This window comes from Camelus bactrianus, chromosome 11, assembly GCF_048773025.1.
Source record: "Camelus bactrianus isolate YW-2024 breed Bactrian camel chromosome 11, ASM4877302v1, whole genome shotgun sequence".
Taxonomy (NCBI): Eukaryota; Metazoa; Chordata; class Mammalia; order Artiodactyla; family Camelidae; genus Camelus; species Camelus bactrianus.
In genome coordinates, this window is record NC_133549.1 from 61210359 (window position 1) to 61235207 (window position 24849).

At 34.1% G+C, this 24849-nt stretch overlaps 1 protein-coding gene across 9 annotated transcripts in view; it reads right to left on the reverse strand.

Annotated features, from left to right (window-relative positions):
• JMJD1C (jumonji domain containing 1C) overlaps positions 1 to 24849 on the reverse strand; it is a 257984-nt gene that overhangs the window by 20183 nt on the left and 212952 nt on the right. For 7 of the 9 annotated variants that reach the window (XM_074374078.1, XM_074374077.1, XM_074374076.1 and 4 more), the window contains 10 exons: positions 20791 to 20896; positions 18377 to 18501; positions 17063 to 17206; positions 16780 to 16966; positions 14984 to 16668; positions 12677 to 12849; positions 10221 to 12427; positions 5222 to 5423; positions 2666 to 2880; positions 1435 to 1587 (listed from right to left, as the gene is read on the reverse strand). In XM_074374078.1, the coding sequence (XP_074230179.1) occupies positions 1435 to 1587; positions 2666 to 2880; positions 5222 to 5423; positions 10221 to 12427; positions 12677 to 12849; positions 14984 to 16668; positions 16780 to 16966; positions 17063 to 17206; positions 18377 to 18501; positions 20791 to 20797 (5098 nt within the window). In that variant the 5' untranslated portion in view covers positions 20798 to 20896. Of the gene's footprint in view, positions 1 to 1434; positions 1588 to 2665; positions 2881 to 5221; positions 5424 to 10220; positions 12428 to 12676; positions 12850 to 14983; positions 16669 to 16779; positions 16967 to 17062; positions 17207 to 18376; positions 18502 to 20790; positions 20897 to 21462; positions 21483 to 24849 lie in introns of those variants that run through there. The other 2 variants (XM_010957926.3, XM_010957927.3) reach the window with 2 other exon arrangements.

Here is a 24849-nt window from a genome sequence, read left to right on the forward strand (position 1 = left end):
GAGACATGTGAAAAAGCCTCAACTTGATAGAAAGTTTAACTGTTATTACTGCAACAAGGCTCCATACCTGGAGGAGTAAACATATTAAGGCATAGCATGAAGTACATTATACACAGGAAAAAATATTCAATACCTTGATCTCAAGGAGATCTTTCTCTATAAAATTAATGATATAGGTACTATTTATGATGTGGCTATGAGTTTCAATAAATATCAAAAAACTCATTAAATTCAGCATAAAAAATCTATTAATTATTTCATGAAAAGTTTCCAAGGAAATAAAATTCAAATCCAGGCTAAAACTGGTTTCCTTTATAAAGCTTTCTGACTTTCCCTCTGAAGCCTAGATAGTAATTTGTAAATGTTTTCTAACTGCTTACATTTTAGGCATTATATAAAGCTATAACCTAGTCAACGTAAGCTCACTATAGTACTGAACTGTGAAATAAGGAAATATATACATAACACAGAACACAACTCAAGGCATATAGGTTACATTCAAAAAAAATAATACAGTGACTCAGACTATACTTTCAAAACAAATGGTACTGTAACTAACAGCAACACAATTATTAAATTTATTTTAAAAGATTTATGCTTATATGTGCATACAACAATACATTAAAATTAATTTCTTTTTAATTTGGCAAAAGGAAAACAAGTAATTTGGAACCAGGAAAGATGATTAACTGCCTAAAATACATTCCTTTTTATGGTTTTACATTTTACTCATGTATCTTTTGCATATCACAGAAACAATTAGCTACAGATGCTTTCCTACTTAGTTCTCTTTGGTAAGTGCTGGGTGTATAAGAAGAAGGGTTAGAAAGGGTGAGGCTTTAGTAATCCTATCAGTAGAAAAGACACTGATGGCTAAATTATAATTCACCTACCTGACATACTACTTTGAAAAAGAGCTGCATGGAATGAAAATGATACTGTTTTTAGACAATGAATAGTCTAACTAGGGGGAGTAAATGGTGCTAGTGGTAGCATATTCTTGAATATTTTGATTTGAACTTTATGGACCAATATTTAGAAAAATCAACTCACACTAGTAAGTATTCAATTTTGATTTATGTGCATGACTATAATTAACAGGTTCTAGAAGAGACTTCAGGCTCTGACACATCAGAATCTGAAGGCAGCAAAACCTAACCTAAATTTGGGCTGTATTAAGGAAGTATCTGCTTGAAATGAGACTGTGCATCTACTAATCAGGCTAAAAAGATGTAGATGCAGTTTTATACTAGAAAATCTGGTTATTTTAATAAACTGTGGTTAACTCTTCCTTTTAAAAACAAACTTCACAAAAATTCCTTAATGTAATATATTCATAATCAAGGAAGGTAGGAAAAACAACTCATCTAATGTTCCAGATGAATGACCCTAAAAAAATTAGAAATTTCAATTTATATAAAGCTATAAACCAACCTCTAGAACTCTTCCTTTCTTTTCCTTTGTAACAATCTAAGCAGACCACAAATCCACATTTTTGGCAGACCCAATGAATGTTAAATAATGTTGCTTCACATGCATCACACATCTCCCGGACTCCTCTCACTGCTCTTTTCCAGGCAATTTTGACTGAAATACAGAGAAAGAAAAACTTAAGGCAAACATGCTCTTTTTCCATACAATTTTCGCTAAAATGCACAAAAACAAAAATCTCAAGGCAAACCAAGATTTTTGAGGGATATATTAATTAATGATCAATAGAAGATTTCTTGAAGTAATTAATAATTCTCTTCAGAAGATTTACATCTAATGCAACATTTCTCAATCTTGGCAATTTTGACATTTGGACTGAGTAATTCTTTTTTCCTAGGGGACTATCCTGTGTAGGATGTTTAGTGGCATCTGTGGCTTCCACCTATTAGATGCTAGTACCCTACACACTTCAGGTATACAACCAAAAATGTCTCCAGTCATTGCCAAAGGTCCCTGGGGGGGACAAACCACTGATTTAAGAGACAAGAAAGAAAAGAAACTAACATTTAGAGCACCTAGTATGTAAGTTGCTTTAAACAGAACAGTACTTTATAAACCAATCTATAAAGTAGTTATTATTTCCATTTCACAGTTATATAGGTAAACAAGGAGTAAAGTTGAGATTCAAATATAAATCTAACTCCAAAGACTGATGAACCACACTAGATTAAAAATTTAAATAACTGGGATGGATTATGTCTTTATATGTATGGCAAATGCTGAAATTTCTTGAGTATCAGATACAAAGTGCCCTTATTGTACTAAAGTATGTCACGGTGGCAGAAATACCAAAATGCTGCTGTAATTCCACAAATTGCTAATCCATTCAATTCAACCTCAACTGGAAAATAGCTGTTACTTTAATTACATATAGGTGCAAGTGTATGTAATAAAGTGGCATCAAAAGTAAAAGTAAACAAGCCTTAGGGGGAGGGTGTAGCTCAGTGGTAGAGTACCTGCTTAGCATGCATGAGGTCCTGGGTTCAATCTCCCATACATCTATTAAAATAAATAAACCTAATTACCCCCTACCTCACCAAAAAATAAAAATTAAAAAAAAAAAACAGTAAACAAGACTAGGTAAGACTATACCCACAGATGAAACATATTCCAAAGAGAAATTTTTTAAATGAAACGTGTATAGTTGCATGTTCTAAGTATTTAACTTCCTTACCATCCTTTTTCACCCAGGACAAAGCTGTTTTTTCAGACGTTACCAACTGACAGAACTTATCACCTATTATATCCAAGATGTATTTTGAAGTTTCTATGTCTAGTTCATCATCTTCATAATTTTCATGTGTCCATAAACTCATAGCTTCATCATCATATTGGTCAGGAGAAGAGAAGCCATCTATTCTAACCACTCCATTTTTACTAAATGATAATCTGAAACATTAAAACATAAAAGCATTAGATACCAAGACAGAAGTCCAGGTTCTATTACATTATTTTATATTTACAATTAAAAGCATGAAAATAAGGTAGTCCTTTATGTACATAAACTTTATTAATAAAATTTAACCAACTTTTGACTTCCATAGTGCTACACAAATGGCAATGATAAGCAGCACCAATTTTAAAACTTCAAGAAATACGATTTTCCCTATCACTTCCCTACTTAACTCCAATCAAATGAAAACTGCCCAAGTGTTTCATGAGGACAAGAGTTTAAAATGTTGGCCAAATGCTGTCTTAAGCAATGCAGTTATTTTCTACACAATCTAAATTAGCAACCTCTAAAGTTGAAAATGCCGTGTATCATCTTAAGACTTTCGGGGGAGGATACAGCTCAAGTGGTAGAGTGCATGCCTAGCGTGCACAAGGTCCTGGATGCACAAGGTCCTGGGTTCGATCCCTAGTAGCTCCTCTAAAAATAAATAAACCTAATTACCTCTCCCCCCCACCTCCCTGCCAAAAGACCAAAACAAAACAAACAAAAAACCCCCCAAGACTTTCACAGGGAGTATTAAGAAAAATACAAAGTACATATACATTTTCTTCCTTAATTAAAATGACACATCTATGGCCTTTGGTTGATAACAATGTGCCCATGTTGGTTCATCGATTGTACCAAATATGCCACAGTGATAAGGGATGTTGAGGGTAGGGGAGTAAATATGTGTGGGTGGAGAGGGCTATGTGGGAACTCTATTATCTGCTCAATTCTGTTGTGAACCTGAAACTGCTCTAAAAGAATAAAATCTATTAAAAAAATGACACTTTACTAACGGGCTTTGGAGAAATAAGACTGAAACTCTTAATAGTATATCAGGAACCGAATTAGTGTACTTACTTCCTTCTCTTAGCTTCTGACATCCAATTTATGTAACTACTCAATTCAGAGAAATTAAGGGTAAATGGAAAGCAAAACTCCCATTTTCTTACTGACTGGTGGTTATTCCTCAATTATCTTTGTACTTACTCAAAGAGGGGATACTCTATAAGCCATTCTGTATTTTCCAAAAGGACGACGCCAACAACATTCCTTTTACTTCCTTTTTCTTGTACCTTTACCACCTTATCCTTTTCCTTTTTTTAAAAAAAACTTTCTCTTTTCATTACAACCCTTCATCTTATTTTAGCTTTGTGTTACCTCTTTCTTTCCTTCAAACTTTCCCAAAGGTTTTCTTATCTCTTCAAACCTACTTTCCTTTTGATTCCTTTTCTATCTTTTCTGTACCTCCATGTATACTACCTTCTGTAACTATTCTTTGAAGTTGTCTGTCCTTTGAGGGCTGTTGGCTAGAAAAACCATGAAGTAAAGAAATGTTCCTACCACTACATATTTTTGGGGTCTCTACTAGGCCAACAGCACACAGTATTTGTATTTCCTGGAGCAAAGTGTCTCCTAACTTAAGAAGAAAATGATGATGATTAGGAAAATAACTGCAGGTAACATCATCAGAGCATTTCGTTGTGCCTGGTACTATACTAAGGACTTTGTGTTACTTTTTTTCACTCAATCTTCATGAAACCTCTCTGAGGTAGGTACCACTATCATTACATTATGCAGATGAGATGGGTTTAGCTATAGTTCTACTACAGTTAATTAACTGTACAGTTAACTAGTTTCCATTGGCTGGACCCAGCTATTCTTTAGTTGAACTCTTGCAAGTCTTTAAGTTTTTAGTACTGAAGTATTATTTATTGATATTAACATTATAGTACTATGTAAGTTTAATAACAACTTTATGTTTTTATATTCTCTACAAAAACTGTGAAATGTGAACTGGTACTAATATATCTTTCTTGTCATTTTACAACTCATATTTTTATAGCTACATATGTTGAACAAAAGTATGCGTATCTCTAATGTAACATACAGACTTTAATGCCTAGATTTTATAGACTCTTAGTCATTGTAGCTAATGCACAGATATAAACGTGACATTGTTCTAGCGAAAAAATATAAATTAAAAAAAAACTTAAATCAAACTGTTTCCTTCCATTTTCTAGAAAAAATATGAATATTTTCTCATTAAGGAAGAGTAATAAATCTCTCAGAAGAGAAAGGCCATATGAACACAAATATCTGTGAATATGAATTTCCTCCAATAATTAGCTATTATTAAATTCAGCACACACAGAGTTTAATATTCTTTTATAATGCTTCAGAAACACAGAGGCTCAAAGCCTCATTCTCACCTGTATAAGGCTCCTGGAATGAGAGTATAATTTCCAATATCCTATAAACATGTTTTCCCTGAATTATTTATTTTCAACTTACCGTCTAAAGTAGTAAAATCTACAAAATACTGGTGAATGAGCTGGTTCTTCTCCCTTTTTACTCCGAATAAGTCTACATTCTCGGCACTTCTGCAAATTAGGCCCTATCTCACAGCAAGAGTCATCCTGTAAAAAGGATTCCCCAGTTTGCTTCAGCTTCTTGACTTTACGCCAATCTTTTAATACTGAACGAGGGATGCCAGCTGTAAAACCAGTAGGAAAATATTAGCAAGATTATACCTTTTTAGAAAGGTAAACTCCTTGAGACAAAATTCAAGTCAATTATACAATTGTGACCGCATATTAAGATTGTAAAAAAGATGAAAGATGAAAGTTCTAGGCACTCATTAATAACTGGAAGTCCATAGCAGCATTTCTATTTACTATTCTACTAACTAAATGAACTCAATGTCAGTATCCTGGAAATGTGGAGCTAAGTAAATCTAGCTGGTTGAAATCTTCACATATACAATACTCACATTTCTATAGTAGCAAACATAAGAAACATTTAATTTCTATGCAAATCTATTGCTATAACTATAGCCCTTTACACAGGAAAAACCTAAAGACCAAAACTTACTACTTTTAGAAACTGCAACAGGCTAGTTTCAAACATTGTTTAGAAAAACTCTGATTCTCTAAGGTAAGTGTGGATCAAGACAAGTAAGTTTTGATTTTTATCATACTGTATTTGGAAGAAGGGCTAAGACTTGTTTCCTAATATATCTCTCCCTTATTATAATGCCCTCCATCTGATATCATCTTTTAGAAAAATAAAAGGGTTTGAAGGAAATAAAAGAAAAAGCCTAATATTAACCTGTCTTTATTGATAGCAGAAAGAAAAAAGGCATCAGAGAAGTCTGAAGAAAAACAAAACTCAAATATACTACACAATTGCATGAAAAATTAGTTTATTTACTATACTCTGCATCACTGCTCCACCTTGTTCATTAACTTGAACATAACTATTGTAATAACAGTGGCCTAAGTAATCAGTTACCTATAGAGCAGGAAGAACTCAAAACATTACATATAAAATAAATGTACCTATTAAATTTTTAAAAATATACTCATTTAAAAGCAACCTATGTTGGGATGAGCAAATATTTGTTGACTCTTAAAAGCAAACTTACTCTGCCCGTATTAATATAGCTATATATCAGGCTTGAGATTTACAGTTTGCTATTTCTGTCATGTTGAAAGAATAAATTGTATTTCCGACCCTTGTGTTTACTAATCATGCCCATTGTGTGGATCAGAAGCATTTGAAGTGTTCTGACGTTATATACTTCTTGCAGAAGCAAGCAGCAGAACTCTTGTCCTTAGCGCACACTATCACTTGCCTGTTGACAGTGTACGTAGTACAATTACAGCAAGATCATACACATCTTAACATAGGAAGTGTTGTGTTCAAACTTCAGGGTGGCCCATGTGAAACTGGCTCCAGTTATTAAGCACTTCTATGATTGCTGCCTGGTTCTTTACAATTACATGTTCTCCCCTCTTCCGTCTCGTAACTTAGGGCAAGGAGTCATTTTGGCTTAGAGAAAAATATACGGGCATACAAACCGCTTATGAAATAAAAACATTTCCAGAAGACTTGTGTAAAAGGTTTGTTATTTCCTTCACTGTGTATAAGACAGATTTCCCCTATGGACTGTATAAAAAATTCAGAGCTTTCAGAAGTCAGAATGAACAGAGTGGTACACTGCTGATAAATTTTTATTTGTTACACTACTTCCAATCACTGCTTTACTTTATTACACTAGAATAAAATAAATGAAATCTTTCTATTTTTGACTAGAAAACAACTACTAACCCATATGCTTTTTATTCCAGACAAGGGAACAGTTTGAAGAGTATGGATAACCATACCACTGTGAACAATTTAAACATAAATCGTATTATAATGAAGAACTAGACATTTTGAAGCAACTCTCAATTCTGTAACACAAAATAGACACTTAAACCTTTTTTTTTTTTAAATGAATGAATTACAAAGACATGAGAGCCCAGGTCATATGGTCAGTTTGTAATATTATAATTATTGCTTTTAGACTAGGCCACACATGACTATGGCTAACTCTTTTTATGAATTTTACTCTAACAGTATTTGTACAAAAAATAAAATAAACTTCATCTTTCAATTCTATATATCTAATTTACTGGTGATATCTAAATCTAAAAGTTTGAGACAAAGACACATAATCAACAAAAAATATCTAACTCAACGGATATTTTTACTTTCTTTATACTATAAGAATCTTTTCAACCTTAGTTCTTTACTAATCAGCAAATCCTCAAAACAGCTGCTCTAGCAACAGAAAACTAGGGAGGAAGAAAATAAGAGACAAATATATGCTAATCTTTAATCTCTGTTATGCCATCACCTTAAAAAATATTTTCGGACATAGAAATGAACTCTGATTATAGGTAGACCACTACCTGTATCATAGGTCTTATATTTAAATTTGATGGACAATTTTAGTACATAAAATTATGTAAAAAATTAGCCATGGAAAAGCAGCCAACTTTAAATTATCAGTAACAAAAAGCAGCAGGCATGAAGACATTCCAAATCAGCAGATAAAGCAAATTCCATTGTACCTGGCTTTAGACTACTAAAAAACCATGCTATTTATTATATGTGTATTGGTATATATAATTATACAAGTGTAATAGTGTATGCAATCATATTACCTGCTCTAAGTGCAGACTTAACTCACTCTTTTTGATTGACTGATGGCAACCTCAACGAAAATTAAAAGATAAAGGTCATATATAATCCATGAGGTAGATAATCCACTCAGATTTAGAATTTACGTACTCCCAATTTAGAGAACGTTACTAAATAGCCCAGGACAAAAGCAAGTCAACTCTACCTATAATTAACAGATGGCATTAAATGGTCACTTAGTATTATTTTGGACTTGAGGATAAGTGGGACTTAAACAGCCTGTCTCACGTTGAATGTCAGTTACTGGCTGGGGAGGGATCTGACTAAGCATTACAACCTGGGGGAAAAAACCGCTGATTCCAGTCTTTGTCTTAAAACTTACTTGGGAATATGTACATTCGTAATCTCAAAACAAAAACAGAACATGTACTTCAGTAAGAGTTAACTTTACAAACTTAACTTCACAAGAGTTTTCTAAGTGTTAAAAGCTGGAAGATTCCTCTCTCTGTTTTCTGTAACTTTAACCTGAATATTTGATTACTCAACACCAAAAGAAATGTTTGGTCAAAAAGAAGAGAAAGAATTACTGACCACACTAAGCCTCTTGAATTCACTGAGGAAGTAAGTAGAGCACAGGAGAAAGGAAAAGCAACATGGTATACAATCCAATACTCAAAACAAATGGCACGTTGCCTACAGCCTGTATCCTTGGTTGTCAATCTCCCTCTTTCTTTCTTCTGACTATATTTGCATTTCAGTCTGTCAGCCTGTCTCTTGTTTTCTTTCATTCTTTCACTTTCTGACTGTTCTTTTCTATGATTCCATCCTCCTGCTTTCTCTCCGTCACTTTGCCTCTGGTTTCCACACAGGCATGTGGGAAAACCTCATTCACTGAAAAGGCCCCCAAAAGAGGCTTCAAACATCCAAATGCTTGTGAAGATACTTCTTGAATGTCCACATTGCACAGATATTTCATATATTGTATGTGAATGAATACACTGATATAGTGAAACTATTAACTGCTTTCTGCATTGTGCAACATACCTAAAAAGAAATAAGCAAACAGAAAAACTACTTCTAGAGTAAAAACATATAGAAATGCTTTATAGTGAATATTACTGTTAAGTATCACTTATTTTCCCCTGTTGTAGTCACAAACAAAATATAGTCAATTTTGGAACTTTTACTTATTTTGGAAGTTCTTCTTGAATAAAGAAATAAACACACAAAACCATCCCCCGCCCCCTCCCCGCTTTTATTTAACTTTTACTCGTTGTTAAGGGCTTGAATGAGTAGCATTATTAGTTAAATAGAAGGTAATTTTGTTAAGTTTTCAATTTCATCTTGAGATGAGAGAAGGGTGAAATATGGGCCCCATTCATACTACTTTGAAGTAGTTCTCTTCTGAAAATGTGACTTAAAGGAAGTTTTTGTGAAGAGGATTTCTTTCTCAACTGTATCTATTTATAGGTAAATACCCAATATAGGCATACGTTGGAGATAGTGCAGATTCAGTTTCAGACCACCACAATAAAGCAAATATTGCAATAAAGTGAAGTCACACAAATTTTTTGGTTTCCTGATGCAGGTAAAAGTTATGTCTACACTATAGTGCAGTCTATTAAGTGTGCAACAGCATCATGTTTAAAAAAACAATGCACATAATTTAAAAATACTTTACTGCTAAAAAACACTAACCATCAACTGAACCTTCAGTGAGTCACAATCTTTTTGCAATAGTAACATCAAAGATCACTGATTACAGATCACCATAACAAATAATTAATGCAGAAGTTTGAAATATTTTAAGAACTACCAAAACACAAGAGAGACATGAAGTGAGCAAGTGTTATTGGAAAAATGGTTCCAACAGACTTTCTTGACACAGGGCTGCCATAAACCTTCATTTTGTTTAAAAAAAAAAAAAAAAAAAAAAAAAAAAAGATAGTATCTGCAAAGTACAATAAAACAAGGTATGCCTGTATCAGAAATCCACTTTTGGTGTGACAGCTATAATTGCATTTTGACAATCTTTAGAAATAGTCAAAAATCTGGGTAACTACTAAAGTACATGTGGGTTTTTGCCAACACAAATGCTATGCGAAAACATATTTCTACAAGTTCCTTAAAAATGGATGTCTTCTCTCATTTCCTCTTACAGGCAACTCGTGAAATGTAAAAATGAGGTCACATATATTACACCAGGGCATACAAATAAAGTCAAAGATGCCCTTAAACTCACTAATTTTTAGAGAACCACATCTTTACTGCAAGAACATACAGCCCATTTTACTTGAGATAAAAAAGTAAATAATTTACTTACCACTACTACTGCTGCTCTGCAACTTCAATTTACTTTTTTCCTTGGCACTCCTGCTGAGAACACCATTGGGCTTTAAATCTTCTTCTATTTCACCTTTTCTCTTCTGAAGATCATTTTGCTTCTTTTTGTAAGTTGGCTTAGGCTGCCTTTTAGTCCTTTGCTCTGATTTGCTTTCACTTTCATCTGAATCTCCACTTTCAGAGCCAGATTCATAAGTTCTTTTGGCTTTTCTCCTATTGACTTTATCATCTTTTACATACTTATCAACTATGATCTTACTATCTACACTACTTTGTATATCATTAGATGTAGAGGCTATTAAATTGACAGAACATGGCTTAATAATTTCTGATACAGAATTCCCTGAATTTTCCATTTTATTAATATTTTTATCTTCTTCTGAATGTCTTGTAAGCCAGGCCTTTTTCAGTTTAGTATGGTAGTTTGGTTGACTTGTCTGGGATGCTTGCCCACTTCCTACAGAGTTTGCTTTGTTTATTGTACTACAGACCACAGTGCCATCCAAGAGAGGGGAGGCTGAAGATGTCTGATTTTTCGCAGCATTAGGCTCGGTCTCACTGACATTACTACTTTTATATTGAGCTGCAGCCAATGCTGCCTTGTGCTTTTTCAAATGGATAAAATCAGTTGTGCCTGAGAACCCAGAGCTGGTCTGAACAGCATTTCCTGTCTTACTACTGGCTGGTGTAACTGGAGCTGTGGTGCTGACCCTGCATTCTTGTGTTTGAGTCACTGAATGACTGACACTTTTTGTAGAGGTACATTCTAAGGATTTAGAGGCCAAAATGGTATTGGATAAAGGGTAAATTATTTCTGAACCACCCCAGCTGGAAACACTGGTGGTAGTGGCAGCAGATGTGAATATATCCGTTTTGGTATTACACATTGTGTTTACAGAAGACATGACTGTACTGGGAACACTGCCCTGTGAGACAGCCTGAAAGTTTTTTTCAGATTTTATGTGAGCACTGTCTGAATTCACACTTGGCAGAATCATTCTTCCAGTCTCTCCAGCTTCTGCTGGTTTTAGGCAATCTGTTTGATTTGCCCCAGTTGAAGATCTTTCACTAACTCGATCTTTGGAAGCTAACTGCATTGCTGGCATGCTATCAATTTTTGTACTAGAAGGTGGACGTACAATGACAGATGCCATAGCAGCCTGTGACTTTCCACTGCTTTTCTCCACATGCCATTCAGCTTTCTCTTTGCTGAGGTTATTATTAGATTTCCACATTTCTGTCAAACTCTGTTCAGAAGAACTCTTAAAATTTGCCTGAGTGTCTTTTGGTTCGGGAATCAGAGTTGGAGGCTTTTGTGATTCTTGAACTTTCCCACCAGCATTTACAGGCATCACAGGAGTTAAAGTTGGAGGGGAAAGGCTACTATAGCTGCTTTCTTTTCTTTCCAGGCTATGATGGATTGGTGGGTGAAATACCGGTGCTCTATGTAAAGCAGGCATACTCCGGAGTGTATTCGTAGAAGAAACTGTCAAATGAGCAGGACTCCTACAATCACTTCTGAAAGTTGTTACTGAGTGAGAAGCAATTTGATGAGAAAGATGCTCTGGTATTTTGCTTACTAAACCTTCACTTTCTGGCTGGTGTTTAATCAAAGGGGGAGGCTTTGAAAGAGATGATATAAATGAAGTCAGAGTTTGAGGATTAGCTGCTGCTCCAAGGGTATTACTCTGTTTTTCAGTGTAAATATTTGAAACCTCTTTGGATGGATATGACCTTGGTGGTTCGTTGACTACACTATTAGACAATGTAGTGAAATAGTTACTTTGGGGTAAACTCTGAGGCACTGAGTGCTTCATTTTATAAAGATCAGATACTGAGCATTCTACATCTTTGTCTTGTTTGATGACATGGCTTTTAGGGCTAGAAGACGATGATGCTACTCTAGAATAATTCTCTCTCTCACCCTCAAGCCCCTTGATTTTAGTTGTAAAGGGAGCAACATCAATACTTTCTTGAAGAATTCGACGGTGTTCCTCCTTATATTTGTTTAATCTCTCTCCAGTCTCCTGGGGTGGTCTTTGTAATTGATTCAATACAGGATCCACAAAATGCCTATGCAAGTGACCATCTTTTCCAGTCTGTGACCTATTTAGATCCAGGTCATTTTTTGCTGATGTGGATGCAATAGAACGTAATGGTTCAATAAAAGCTTTTCTCTCCAATTCTCTGTAAAAAAAAAAAAATACACAAAGGTTTCTGTAAACACTTTTCCTTGTATGATACAAATATAGCTTCTATACATTATTATTCTATCATGAAAGTAAAACACGAATTTGCATGTGTTATAACATTGAATTAGTAGGGATATTTAAACAGAATAGTACTCATTAAGCCTAGTTTTAAGACATTTGTTAAGATTACCTGTTTATAAACTGAATTAAAATCTATCAAAGTTTTAAGCATTGGTGAACTTACTCTTTATGATGATCTACTAAACTTTTTGTCAATGGTGGACTGGAATGTGCTGTAATTTTAAGAGGCCGATGAGGCTCTGCACTAGAAGGTCTGACAGGAATGTGACTAAGTAATCCGATACCATCTGTTGAGGTCACAGGTGTAGGCTGATGTAACCAAGGACTGGGAGAATTCTATTTTTAAAAAGAATTAGACTTCAGTTACTATAAAAGGCTAAACACAGTATCACAGTAGGACTTTAATAGCAGTATATTTATGAAGTATGTGACTTTTACTAAATGCATTTTATTAGAAATATTCAAATAAGTAGCCAACATAGTCATAGGGATTTTTCCGTATCATGAAGAAAATTAATGAGCATTAAAATTGTTATTTCCCGAAATTTATTGTTATTTACTTTACTGATTGCAGGTCTTGAAATCATTGCCTTTAATTCACAAATGATTACAGAGAACCTAGCTTTTAAGATTTCCTAAGATTGTAACATCAAAAGACTATCTGTTGATAATAGAAAAAAAAAATGTTGCTAAAATACATTTCACCAGATTCCATCAAGTTCATTTGCCAATTTTTGGTGTAAAAAATAATGAATCTTTTCAATATAACAATTTACTTAGATTTGGCAGAAAGTTACATTTTCAAGGCTTATTTGTATTCCATTTCACTATAAGCCATACACTGTTGGACCATTAAACTTGGAGGTGCAGAGGTAAAACAAAATTAATTTTGTATCACCATGCTGCCCATCTCATACTAAATATGTGGTGACATTGATCCCTGCATTGAGACTTACAACCAACTACATGCTTAAGATTGCTTCTATACTCTGATTCACTGCCATTCTTCCAGAACATGCCTTGTTGAGTTATACTTTGTTGAGTCAGATACTGGGAAAATACAATACACTTTGGTTTTAATAAAGGGAATAAATTTTATATCTCAAAATGATAATGTGAAGTCATATGACACCACACTGAAGACAACACTGTTATAAAATTTTTTAGCCTAAATATATATATTATAAACCATAAACCTTAATAGAGATGTATGCATATGCACATAAGGATCATTCAAATATGTTTAAAAGGTCTACAGTTCTACAAGATCCAGAAATCCGAAGTTGCAATCAGTTATTCAAATAGCAGGGGATACCTGTATATACACACAACAGAATATTAAAAAGCTTAAAAAAAAAAAAAAAAGGAAATCCTGTCACATGCTACATCAATGAACTCTGATGACATTACGCTACATGAAATAAGCCACAAAAGGACAAATACTATGAGTCCACTCAAATGAAGTATCTAAAGCAGACAATCACAGAAACTGAAAGTAGAAAGGTGGTTGCCAAAAACTGGGCGGAAAGAAGAGGAAAATTAACATTTCATAGGCAGAATTTTAGTCTGCAAGATGAAAAAGTTCTGGGGATCTGCTGCACAACAATGTAAATATATTTAAAATTACTCAACTGTACTCTTAAAAATGGTTAAGTAAATTTAATGTGCTTTTCAACCACAATATAGACAAACAAATAAATAAATAAAATGTGTTTCAAAAGATTTAGGGAACACCTGAAGAGACTCCTGGTCTGCACCAAGGATTAAGCTGTCTCCTAGAATTTAACAGTGACACTCATTCTCCCATTTTTTATGTGGGGACTGGTCATTCCCTTAACAACAATTTATTATTATGAAAATTAACTTGGCTAGAAAAACTACATAGCCCATGAAGAAGTAAGAGCTCCATACCACCATCTTCAGCAATACTGTCAGGCAGAGAAAATCTCAGCCCCAACTTCACTCCCCAGTATCAGGAATCCCCAACCATGGTGTCCTTAAGAGAACAAGGGGCTTAGAGAGTCACAGCTTGTAGTATACATCAATATAGTATATCGTGCTGGGGAATGTAACAATTTGTCTTTGAAGAATAACTTGATAATAGATATCTAAAGCCTTGTAATTTTATATAAATTTAATATCCCGAAGTTTCACTTCTAGGAATTTACCTGAGGAAAATAATTACAGATATGTACAATAATTAGTTATGAAGATATTCATTCTTCATAAGTTACATTAGAAGCAAGTTAACAATTTTACTTGTTATTTTTTATAAGGAAATCGGCTTTGCTGAGATTTTAGCTCTACAGACCTCAAATTACTAAGCATCAAAAGTTTCATTTTAATTTGAAAAATAACTTTGAAAAAGTACAACATTTTATAATAAGAAATCTAAAAAGTTAATTGGATATTTAAAAAGGTACTTGTGTATATGTTGATTAATAAATAAATGACATGTGGTAAAGCTTACCCTCCTTAATGAAGATTCAGCATTAACTGCATTTTCTGGGTGAACCCACTTAGAAGGTGGCAGACCAAGTCCTGAGTACGCATGTGTTCCATTTGGATATTGCCAAATAATTGGATAAAGTCCAAGCTGATTATATGAAGCGGAAGGATGGGCTTGTCCAAGAAGATGAGGTGATGGGTGCTGTAATAATTGTTGCTGTTGCTGGTGGGCTAGTGCTAAGTGGCTCAAGCTGCTGGCATGCGCAGTCTCCAGTCGTGGGTGGCCGCCAAGTAAGGAGGCAGTAGGCACTCCAGGTAACACAGTAGGAAGTAAATGAGGATGATGAACAGAATGGTGTGGACCACTAGTCAGAGGGTGAGTATTAATGGTAGGTAGTGGAGTTTGACTGGATGATCCAGCCAGTAAATGGGGTGCAGGAGTTAAGGCAGGGTGATGGGTACCTGGATTTAAACACGTTCTATGGGATGAAGAATGAAGAGGAAAGGGATGCTGGCTTAAGAAAGGTGAAATGTGATTAGCTCCTGTTTCTGATCCAATAAGTGCAGGATCTCTGTAAACCGTGAAATGCTCATTTTTATCAATGATCAGAGGGCTCTTTGTAGTTTCTAATGTACTGCCTCGAGTAGGAACTGGATGAAAACTGCATCTTGATATCTCATGATCTATCTTATTTGCCAGTCTTCTTTCACCAGCAGTTTGGCTGTTCACATAAGTGGCCTTAGGCTTTACAGAATCAGGAGAATGGTTAATTTTAGGTTTAACAACTTCAGGTGAGGGATTGGATTTTGTCTTGTGAGCATCTAATGAAGTATTAAGTTTAGATTTTATAGTTTCTGGGGGTGGACTTCGCTTATGCAGCTTATCTTCTGTGACAGAAACCGTACTCAGAGAAGATACGTAAGAGACATATTGACTTTTCTCTTTTTCCATATTCAGGTTATCACTTCCTGAAGAAGCATTCCTAATATTTGATTGTGTTAAATCTACTCTAACCACATCACTGACCCAGCTCTGGTCAGAATTTTGTTTTGCTGTTTCCAAGTATTTTGCATTTGCAATTGAATGTTTTGAATCACTAACATTAGAATCCATTTTCTGAAGTGTCTGAGAGCCAAAGGTACTTGAGTTTTCCTGAGCCACCTTTTCAGTATTAGAGTCATTCGTAATATCAATAACACATTTTGGTGTGGGTGGTCTGGATACAAAGTTCTCCTTTGGTAATAATTCCACTGTATGTATTTTTTCCTTATTGCATTCCTGAAGAAGCAAATCATTAGAATCATGGTCAGAAAGTGTGGCCTGTTCTGATGAACGGATAATCATTTCTTCTTGAAGATGAGAGTCAACAGACTTCTTCTTCTCTGTTTCTTCATGTTTTTTATCTTCCTGTATTGGATCCCAGCAAGGCTGGCAATCTATTAGTGTCTCTTCTCCTGCCTTCTCATTATTCTGGGATTTTCCTTCTTCTCCATTTATCTTTGAAGGATTTTTATTTTTCAACTCATTTTCTGGCTTCTGCTCTGAGGAATTATTTATCATTTTCTTATTTGAATTTTCTGAGTCACTGCTCTCAGAAAAGTCTGAAACATTGTCGGTTCGTAGTTTTTTCATATTTAGTTTCTTTTCATCCTCCTCAGGTTTCCTTCTTTTGTTCATCACCTGTTTGTTTTTACCTTTAGGATTTTCTGTAAGATTAAAAAAAAGAACAGTTTCATTTTTCATTTCAATATTAAGTAAGTATATTTTAAATGTATCTTTGTGTTTTTTATTATTCCCTTTAAAAAAGTGAGTCCTACCTCCTCGTGCTATATAATCATATTTTTCCTCCTTCATTTTCTCTTCATCTGGTATACTGCTATCTGAGCCCTTCCTCTTATTTGGACGAATATTTCTTTGTTGCTGGTGTGAATTCTGTTTTGGTACAGCAGCTTGGGAGTTCATTGCTGGTCTGGGACTATTTGCTTGGGCACGTGTATAATGACCCTAAAAATAACCAAATAACAATGACTGTTGACACTTCATCCTAAGTAATTTAAGGGACAACATTTTACAATAATCCATCACTAACAGCATACATACGTGAACAGTGTTGCTATTTTGAGTGGCACGAGACCTTCGCCGTGACGTAATGCCAATATTTTCACCTTTTAACAAAGAGTGAACAACATCATCTAGAAAGGTCATTTGAACCATAGAAGGATCGACATTCTGTGGTTCTAGTACCTAATCCATGATACAAAACAAGAACAAAAATTAAATCCAATCAGCTAGCCAATGTGATTTTAGGTACAGAAATGTTTAGAATTCAGTTTGGGATCTTTAATTTGCAGGACACCGCTAGGTTTACAATAAATGAACTTTAACCAGTAAAATAAAATTATCTTCTTAACTTTCTGAAGGCTACTGTTATATCTGCTAACCAAACATTAAAAAGCAAATTTATCTATTGCAAGTATACCTTGAAAAACAAGGATGAGAGTTATTCAAAAGTATAATGCCAAATCATAAAATGTATTTAAAAAATATGAATTTTCAAAAGACAGCTGTAAAATAAAGTAAAAAGGCAGAAAACACAGGAAGTAGAAAAGGACAAAAACTATATAAATGAATAATAATAATAATTTTTAAAAGACAGGTTAAAAGAATAATTTTAAAAACAAAAGGCAATTTTACTGAGAGGTAAAGGTTTGTTAACTTCTTAGGTAAAAACATAAATACAATTAAATTATATAATTTATTTAGTATTTTGACTAAAAAATTTAACCAAGCCATTTGTATTGTTTATAGAAGGGCTCTCATTTATTCAGACACCGCTGAGACAGGAAGGTGAAAAAATCTATTTGGGTGGGGGCGGTAAATAAATTACAGCTTTAAAAGATTTGAAATTAAGACTTTCAGATTCTTATTTAAAACTCTGTATGAAATTGATATTCTTAATATTCACCATACTCACCATAAAACTTAAGGAAGCATACCAGTTCTGAAATTTGATGTAAGAAGAACTCAGTGTGCATTAAGGTTTTCACTCACGAAAAGATACCATATGGGAAATATTTTTATTACTGGAGAGACAGAAAAGCTGAGACTTTAAGAAAGTTTTAGCCGACCTAAAGATAAAAAAAAGACTAAACAATTGAGTCTGATGCCTCCATTTCAAGGACTAATTTTATTGGTTTTGAAATAAATTTGGCATCACTAGGTCCTTGTGATGTAAAGTGATCACACTAATGTAGTATCAGATACATTTGAACTTCGTAGGATTAATGACTCCAAAATAAAACCTAGAAATGAAAATTTAGTGTCAATCTGTTGATCCATTTTTGGGGGGGAGGGGTAGGGATAGATTATGTGAATTGTAACCATCTCTTCAAAAATACTAGTTGGACTACTTACCTGATCATTCATAACGACCATGGTGCGAGTGAGGAGATCATGATGAGTAATTATGCCAGTAAACCACTGGGTGGCAGAATCTTGTCTATATACTCTCACTCTGTATCCATTCAAGGAATAAGGACCTTAAAAAACAAACAAACAAAAAACAACACATACACACTACTTCACAGATGAAATGGAAAGGTAATCTGGAACTTGACGTCTGAGTCTTCCAGTTGCCAAAACTTTAACATAAGCAACTACAAATTTTGATTCCTCTGTGACAGCTGGGAAAAGCTGCCCAAGTCTTAAAACATGTAAAGACTGCTAACTGAATTTATAAATATGTCACTAAAATGCTTTTTTCAATAAAGACATATGGTGTACTTTTAAACTCACTTTCTAAAGGATATCTGTAAAGGACAGATATCCTTTAGAAAACAGGGAAGGATTAAGTAATAAAAGATGAATATCTGTATATGTTTAAATATTTTAAAAGAGAAAATAGAAATAAAAATGTTTTCAATTTATAGGTACCAAAATATCAAACACTGAAAGTTTAATAAGAACTGCATGGGGTAAAGGTAGGGGGGTTATGTACCTTAATGACAGTATTATACATTAACAATTTATAAGATAATTTCAAAATTTGTAAATGGTTATTTAATCTTCTCAAACTCTTAGGTATCGTTTTCCTGTTTATAACATTAAGAAAGTGAGGTTGATAGGTTAAATAAACTTTCAAGTGAAAGAGCTAGGACTGAATTTATTTTTCTGGTTCCTAGGTTGATGTCTTTTCTTCCACATTTCTAAGACATTTAACATACCAACTAATGGTTTAATCTTTATTTGCCAGTTTTAAAAATCTATGCAATATTAGCCTAAAATATAAATCAATTAACACATCTGTAGAAAGTATTCCATATCACCTGTAAATTAAACATTCATAGCTGTAATCAATTATATAAATTCTAGCCTTAGAATTTCCAACTATGGCAGAAAAACTCTAAATTACTTTTTCTGAATATAATGTAGCAAAAGCTTATAGCGTAACTCCAAATATGACCAATTTTCAATTCTCATCAGCATACCATCTTAACTGCCTCGTTCCTACCACCAAACACGATTTGGAGTCAGCCTCACATAATTCTGCTTAGGATGGAAAGGGACGACTGCCTTAATCTTTTCACCTCTAAGAATATGACAAGGAAACCAAAAGTTACTTTAAAAGTAACAGCCTGGTTTCGTCAATAAATAAATAAATTGAAAGGGAAGGAAAGGAAAAAAGAGACAGGTAATATCAACCAATTTGTGGATACTTTTTGGATCTTGGATCAAAAATAAATAAAATAAAAATCAATATTGTGAAAAATCACTGAAGCCACTTATGAAATGGTAATCTGAACCTGACTATTCAGTGTCTGGCATTAAGAAACTTAATTTTTCAGCATAATAATGGTGAAATAATGGTATGGTGGCTTAGTCTAAAAATAGAACATAGCAATGTCTGATAACTGATGGAAGTAAATGGGAGTATGGGTGAGGCAGAATCCACCAAGTTCTACAGTTGTTGGAATTGGGAGACAGGCACGTGGAAGTTAACTGATAGGTTCTATTTCTGTGTATGTTTCAAATTCTCCATTTTATAAGTTTAAAACATATTTAGCCTAAGAAGAATTTAATAAGTAGATGATTAGCTGCTGTAAAAACCCACACAAAGCGAAACAGTCACAACTTTGAGATTATCTCAATTAATGCTTGAATTAAATGGCATGGAAGTTGAGCCTGAGATAAACATGGGAATTTAACAGTAAAATTCCTTTTAAAAAACATTCAACAAAATATTGATACTTCATGTTATATTGTTCCAGTTTCAGTTCAATTTCACAAAATGCTTACATTTACAATATATGATTTTATTGACAGGAAAAGAAATCACTAAAAATCATAAAATCTCACTGGTTTGAAGACAAACTTGTAACTTACTAAAAAACGGAAACAAAACTAAGACTAGCATTATGGTCACTGCTGAGGAAGGCAGATCGAAACAGGCCACTTTTATCAGATACCAACAGCATTCTTCAAAGGAAATCAACTGTGGCTTTGGGCAACTCTCCACAGCAAACAATGCTTCCTTCTTCAGGAAGGACACACCTAAAGCATTCTGTAATATGGAAAGTTTCCTATCAACAAAACACCTGTGTGGTTATAATCTCACTGCAGGCATTTAGCTCAAATTAGTAAACTGGAGAAGTTACCAACTTCCTATCAAAATTATTCTGATTTTGCTATTATTTTCCCTGGACTGTATGTAACTCAAAATACTAGACTGGGTCTTCTATTTATATTGCGTATAATTGAACAACCAAAACCAAACATGAGAAATTGCCCAGTTTCAAAAAAAAGTTAATGCATAACTTCAAAACAGTTACCTTGCATAAAAATCTCCTGAACTTTTTGTTCCTTTACCCAGACTTTCACTTCTTCCTGAAGTTGCGCGTTGTCCCTGAGAACTGGGTTTAGGCTGTCTATGTCGTCCTAGAATTACAGATTAAAAGAAAGGTCCATGTTATGCTGTCCTAACATTAATGATACCAACTTTCCCTCCTATATGTTCTAATGACTGAAGAAAATTTCTTGATCTAAATGTATGCAAAAACGCAAATTGTAAGTTATAGTTCATTATCAATAACCTAACAACAGAGCCTAAGAAATTAATCCATAAAATTTGATCTTTGACAACAATGTCTTAAGACAAAAATTGAAATTTACTGTGTTTTCTAACTGTAAGACTTACATAAGTCATCTATTTAAGGATTTCACTGTTAGAAGCAATACACAAACCAAATAGCTTCAGGTCATATAACGTTGGTAGCAAACAAATGGAACTGAATATTTTACTCATAACACACATATACATAGATGAGTTACCCTCTCCCCATAATGCCTAAAACATTAGTTTTAATCTGTTAAGTCATTATCCACTGTCTTGATTTAAATGCCATCAAATTCAGTTCTACTCAAACTCATCTGACCAGTAACTTCACTGCTAAAAGTTTTATTTTTTCAAGCCAGTGTCAAAGCATCCAGGCAATTAAAATTACATTATTGATGGTATTATCCTCATAACAGGGTGGATCTAGACACAGAAACAACCGGTTCTCTCTCCTTGGAGATGTGAATCACACAGTCACATGGTTTCCCACAATCTGTTGGTCCCCCGCTGGACTCTTTGACATTCTGTTCTCTTTCTCTCAAAGCACCTCTGCTGCTCCTGCATTTGAGATCAGCGGCAGGAGCCCTAGAGTAGAGCTGGGAAGAACAACAAAGCAGCACTGTCAATTTGGCGGCCCTTTTAAAAGTGGACTAGCAGATCATGGAAACCAGTGAATAGAAAGGAGCTAAATGAAGGGAATTTTATCTGGTGAATAAAAATAATCTGGCAATTTGGGAAAGCCAAAAAGTGACTGAAGAGTACAAAGAAGATCCCCAATCAAGCAGATCAGACTTCACTCTTCTGCTCCAGAGTTTATCCAAGTAAAGTGCTTTTCTTTTCATCTCATCACTGCTTTAAGCAAGAGACTATTCTGTATTTTTGAAATAATACCGTGGTAAATACTTTTGTTTATATCTAGTGAATACCAACAAACCAAAGTGAAGGCCTTTAAAGTTAGCAATCTTGTTTCTTGGAAAATTTACAGAAAATGCCACTTTAGAAGAAATAGTAGAGTGGAAAAGTGTTACACAAAAAGTAGGTAAAATTTGTCTTTTTTGGGGGGGAAAAAAGACTATGACATGTCTTTCTTTTTGTAAAGAAACTTCCAAGCAATCCTTTTTCTCCACTCCACTTTAATACACTGCACACTTAGTTAATCTCATTATTTTAGGAACAGACAGTACCATGGGGAATGCAGACTCTAACCCTCTTGATGCACACCGGTTAACAGTCTAGTCTATGACAGACAAAACACAGGATACTTTCCATTTCCCAAGGAAAACCATTACCATTTCCAGACAATTCTGACAGACATCAACTTCTTTTAAAATCTTCCTCACTTTGACTTCCATACACAGATTGAAGCTTAATTCCTTGGAGTCAAACACAAGTCTAGTCACTTTCCTACCTGATAGTCCTTCAAACATTTTAATTCTGGTTTTGTTTCCAGAGCCCTGAATCTTCTCTAGTTTAAACACCTACCTTTATTACAATTGTTCTTTTCACTTTTTTTCTAGATATTTAACTGGCACAAAGAAGATGGGTACTTGTCTAGAAAATCACACAATCACATGGGTGTCACAGCTGAATTATACAATGTTTACTATGGTCTCTTGCTCCCAAGCAATAATTATAAGTTGGGGGGGGGGAATATAAACTGCTTTTAAAGCAGCACTGCCAGCACTGTGTAGACAGTGTTGTGTAGACAGTAAGTACAGGTGTGATCTGTAAAACCAGTTCCCTGTAGTGAAATTTTATAACTAAAACTATTGAGATATAAAATTTATGTGCTTAAAATTTATGACAGGTTAAAATAATGATTTACATTTCTAAGATCATTAGACAACAAGAATCTTGTCAACAATGACCCATTCATTCCGAGGGGAAAAAAGCATACCATTAAAAATGAGTAATTTCAGCCTATATACTAAAATGATTTAATATAAGTTCAAATTCCTATGTATCAATTTCCCCATCTATAAAGCAGGGTTCCTAATATCTCTTATATTTGTGAGTATGTTTTTATATTAATATTTTAAAAAATTAAGAAACTAGTTTTCTTAACACATTCAATTCTGAATTAACCCTGGTATTGGAGGACATGCATCACAAAATTAATTAAAACCCATAAAAATTATCCGAATACATTGCCTGATTATGATAGTCATATTGTTGCTGAAGCCTTTCTCTATGTATATAGTACTTTGTAAATTACAGGTATTTCTGCTGAGTTGTAGTCATCGTTTCCATTTTAAAGAGGCTCACAAAAGGATAAATGACCAAAGCTCTTATGAGTAGCTAGCAGGTAGCCTGTATTCATTGATCTGAACAATGCTGTGAAAGTGCTAAAAATCAGATAAAGGCTATAATGCAGATTTACAGAGAAAAGCATCTGTCATTAAAAACTGATTATGAATGTTCACTATCTTTCACAGAATGCAGCTGACTAACAAAGAACCTCAGCTGTGCCTTGAGCTTGAGATTAAAAAACAATTCACCTGCACAGTACTTCATCATTCATTAACTATAGCAGTTACCCCACACACAATTTTCATATTGTATAACTAAAATATGTATTCTTTAACTCCAACACAGTGAAGCAATAGTACCCTCTGTGAAACTTCTTTTCTCCATTAACTATCCAATGTATTACACTGCTAGTTATAACTTTCAGCAAATGATTAACTGGGGAAAAAAAAATCACTTCAGCAAGACTTGCTTTACTAGAAATTTACACAGAAAACATGGAAAAGTTCTTAACAATGTCTCAAGTGAGGTTGTGGACTGTATTTATTGTTCACTTCTGTGCTGTGCTTTTCCTCCTTTTGCAAAGACAGAAGTCAGGTTTAACTGAACATTAGTTGGGCACCTTAATGCAAATAATAATAGAAAAATAGCTAACATGACTGCGCATATACTATGGCAGATACCACGCTGGGTGCTTTCCATACTTACCAATTTTTCTAACAATTCTGTAAAACTGAGATTACATCCCTTTCACACGTTATACCCAGAGAGGTCCATAGTTATAATTTTGAATCTAGTTCTGTGACTCTAGAGCTCAGGCTCTTTTCATCTACTCTCTTTCTCTCTCTGTCTTTTTCCTTTTCAGGCCTGAGAAAGGACTGAATTAGTACAATGAAAAGGACTGCTTACTGTCACTGCCTTTCAAAATTTAACAGATTTGTTTATATTATATGGAAGAAATGAAATGTTAGATTATCTTAAGTCAGAATGGGTCAAAAAGCAAAGAACTAAAGAACATTAGGTGGAAGTTATCTTTGTGTGAATATCTCACATTGGTTATGTGAAATTCTGCCTATAGCAATAGCCTAATACTCATCAAAGAGAACAGAATTAGAATGTTAAACTCATGCAATTCTATGATCAGAAAGCTTAAAAGAAAAGACAATCGTTTTGGCAATATAACTCAGTCATGACCTACAAACTCCCAAATGCTGAATTTCTAGGTAAACACCTCCCTGAATTACTATTTGAGATGATCAAAACGCAGACTTCTTCCCCTGTGTACAGAAGAATATGATAACTTTTTTTTTTAAAAAGCAGTCCTCAAAAGATAAAAATTAAAGTCAGGTTAAAATCTGTACTGTGACAGTAAGGTTACTGTACTAACCTAATTTTCAAGCAATTCTCTATTTCATTCAAGTTCAAAGGAAAATAGTAACAATTACAATAGTATAAAAAAATTAGATCACGGCACTAACATATTCAGATATGCCTGACTAGATTTAATAGCAATATTATGACACTGCTC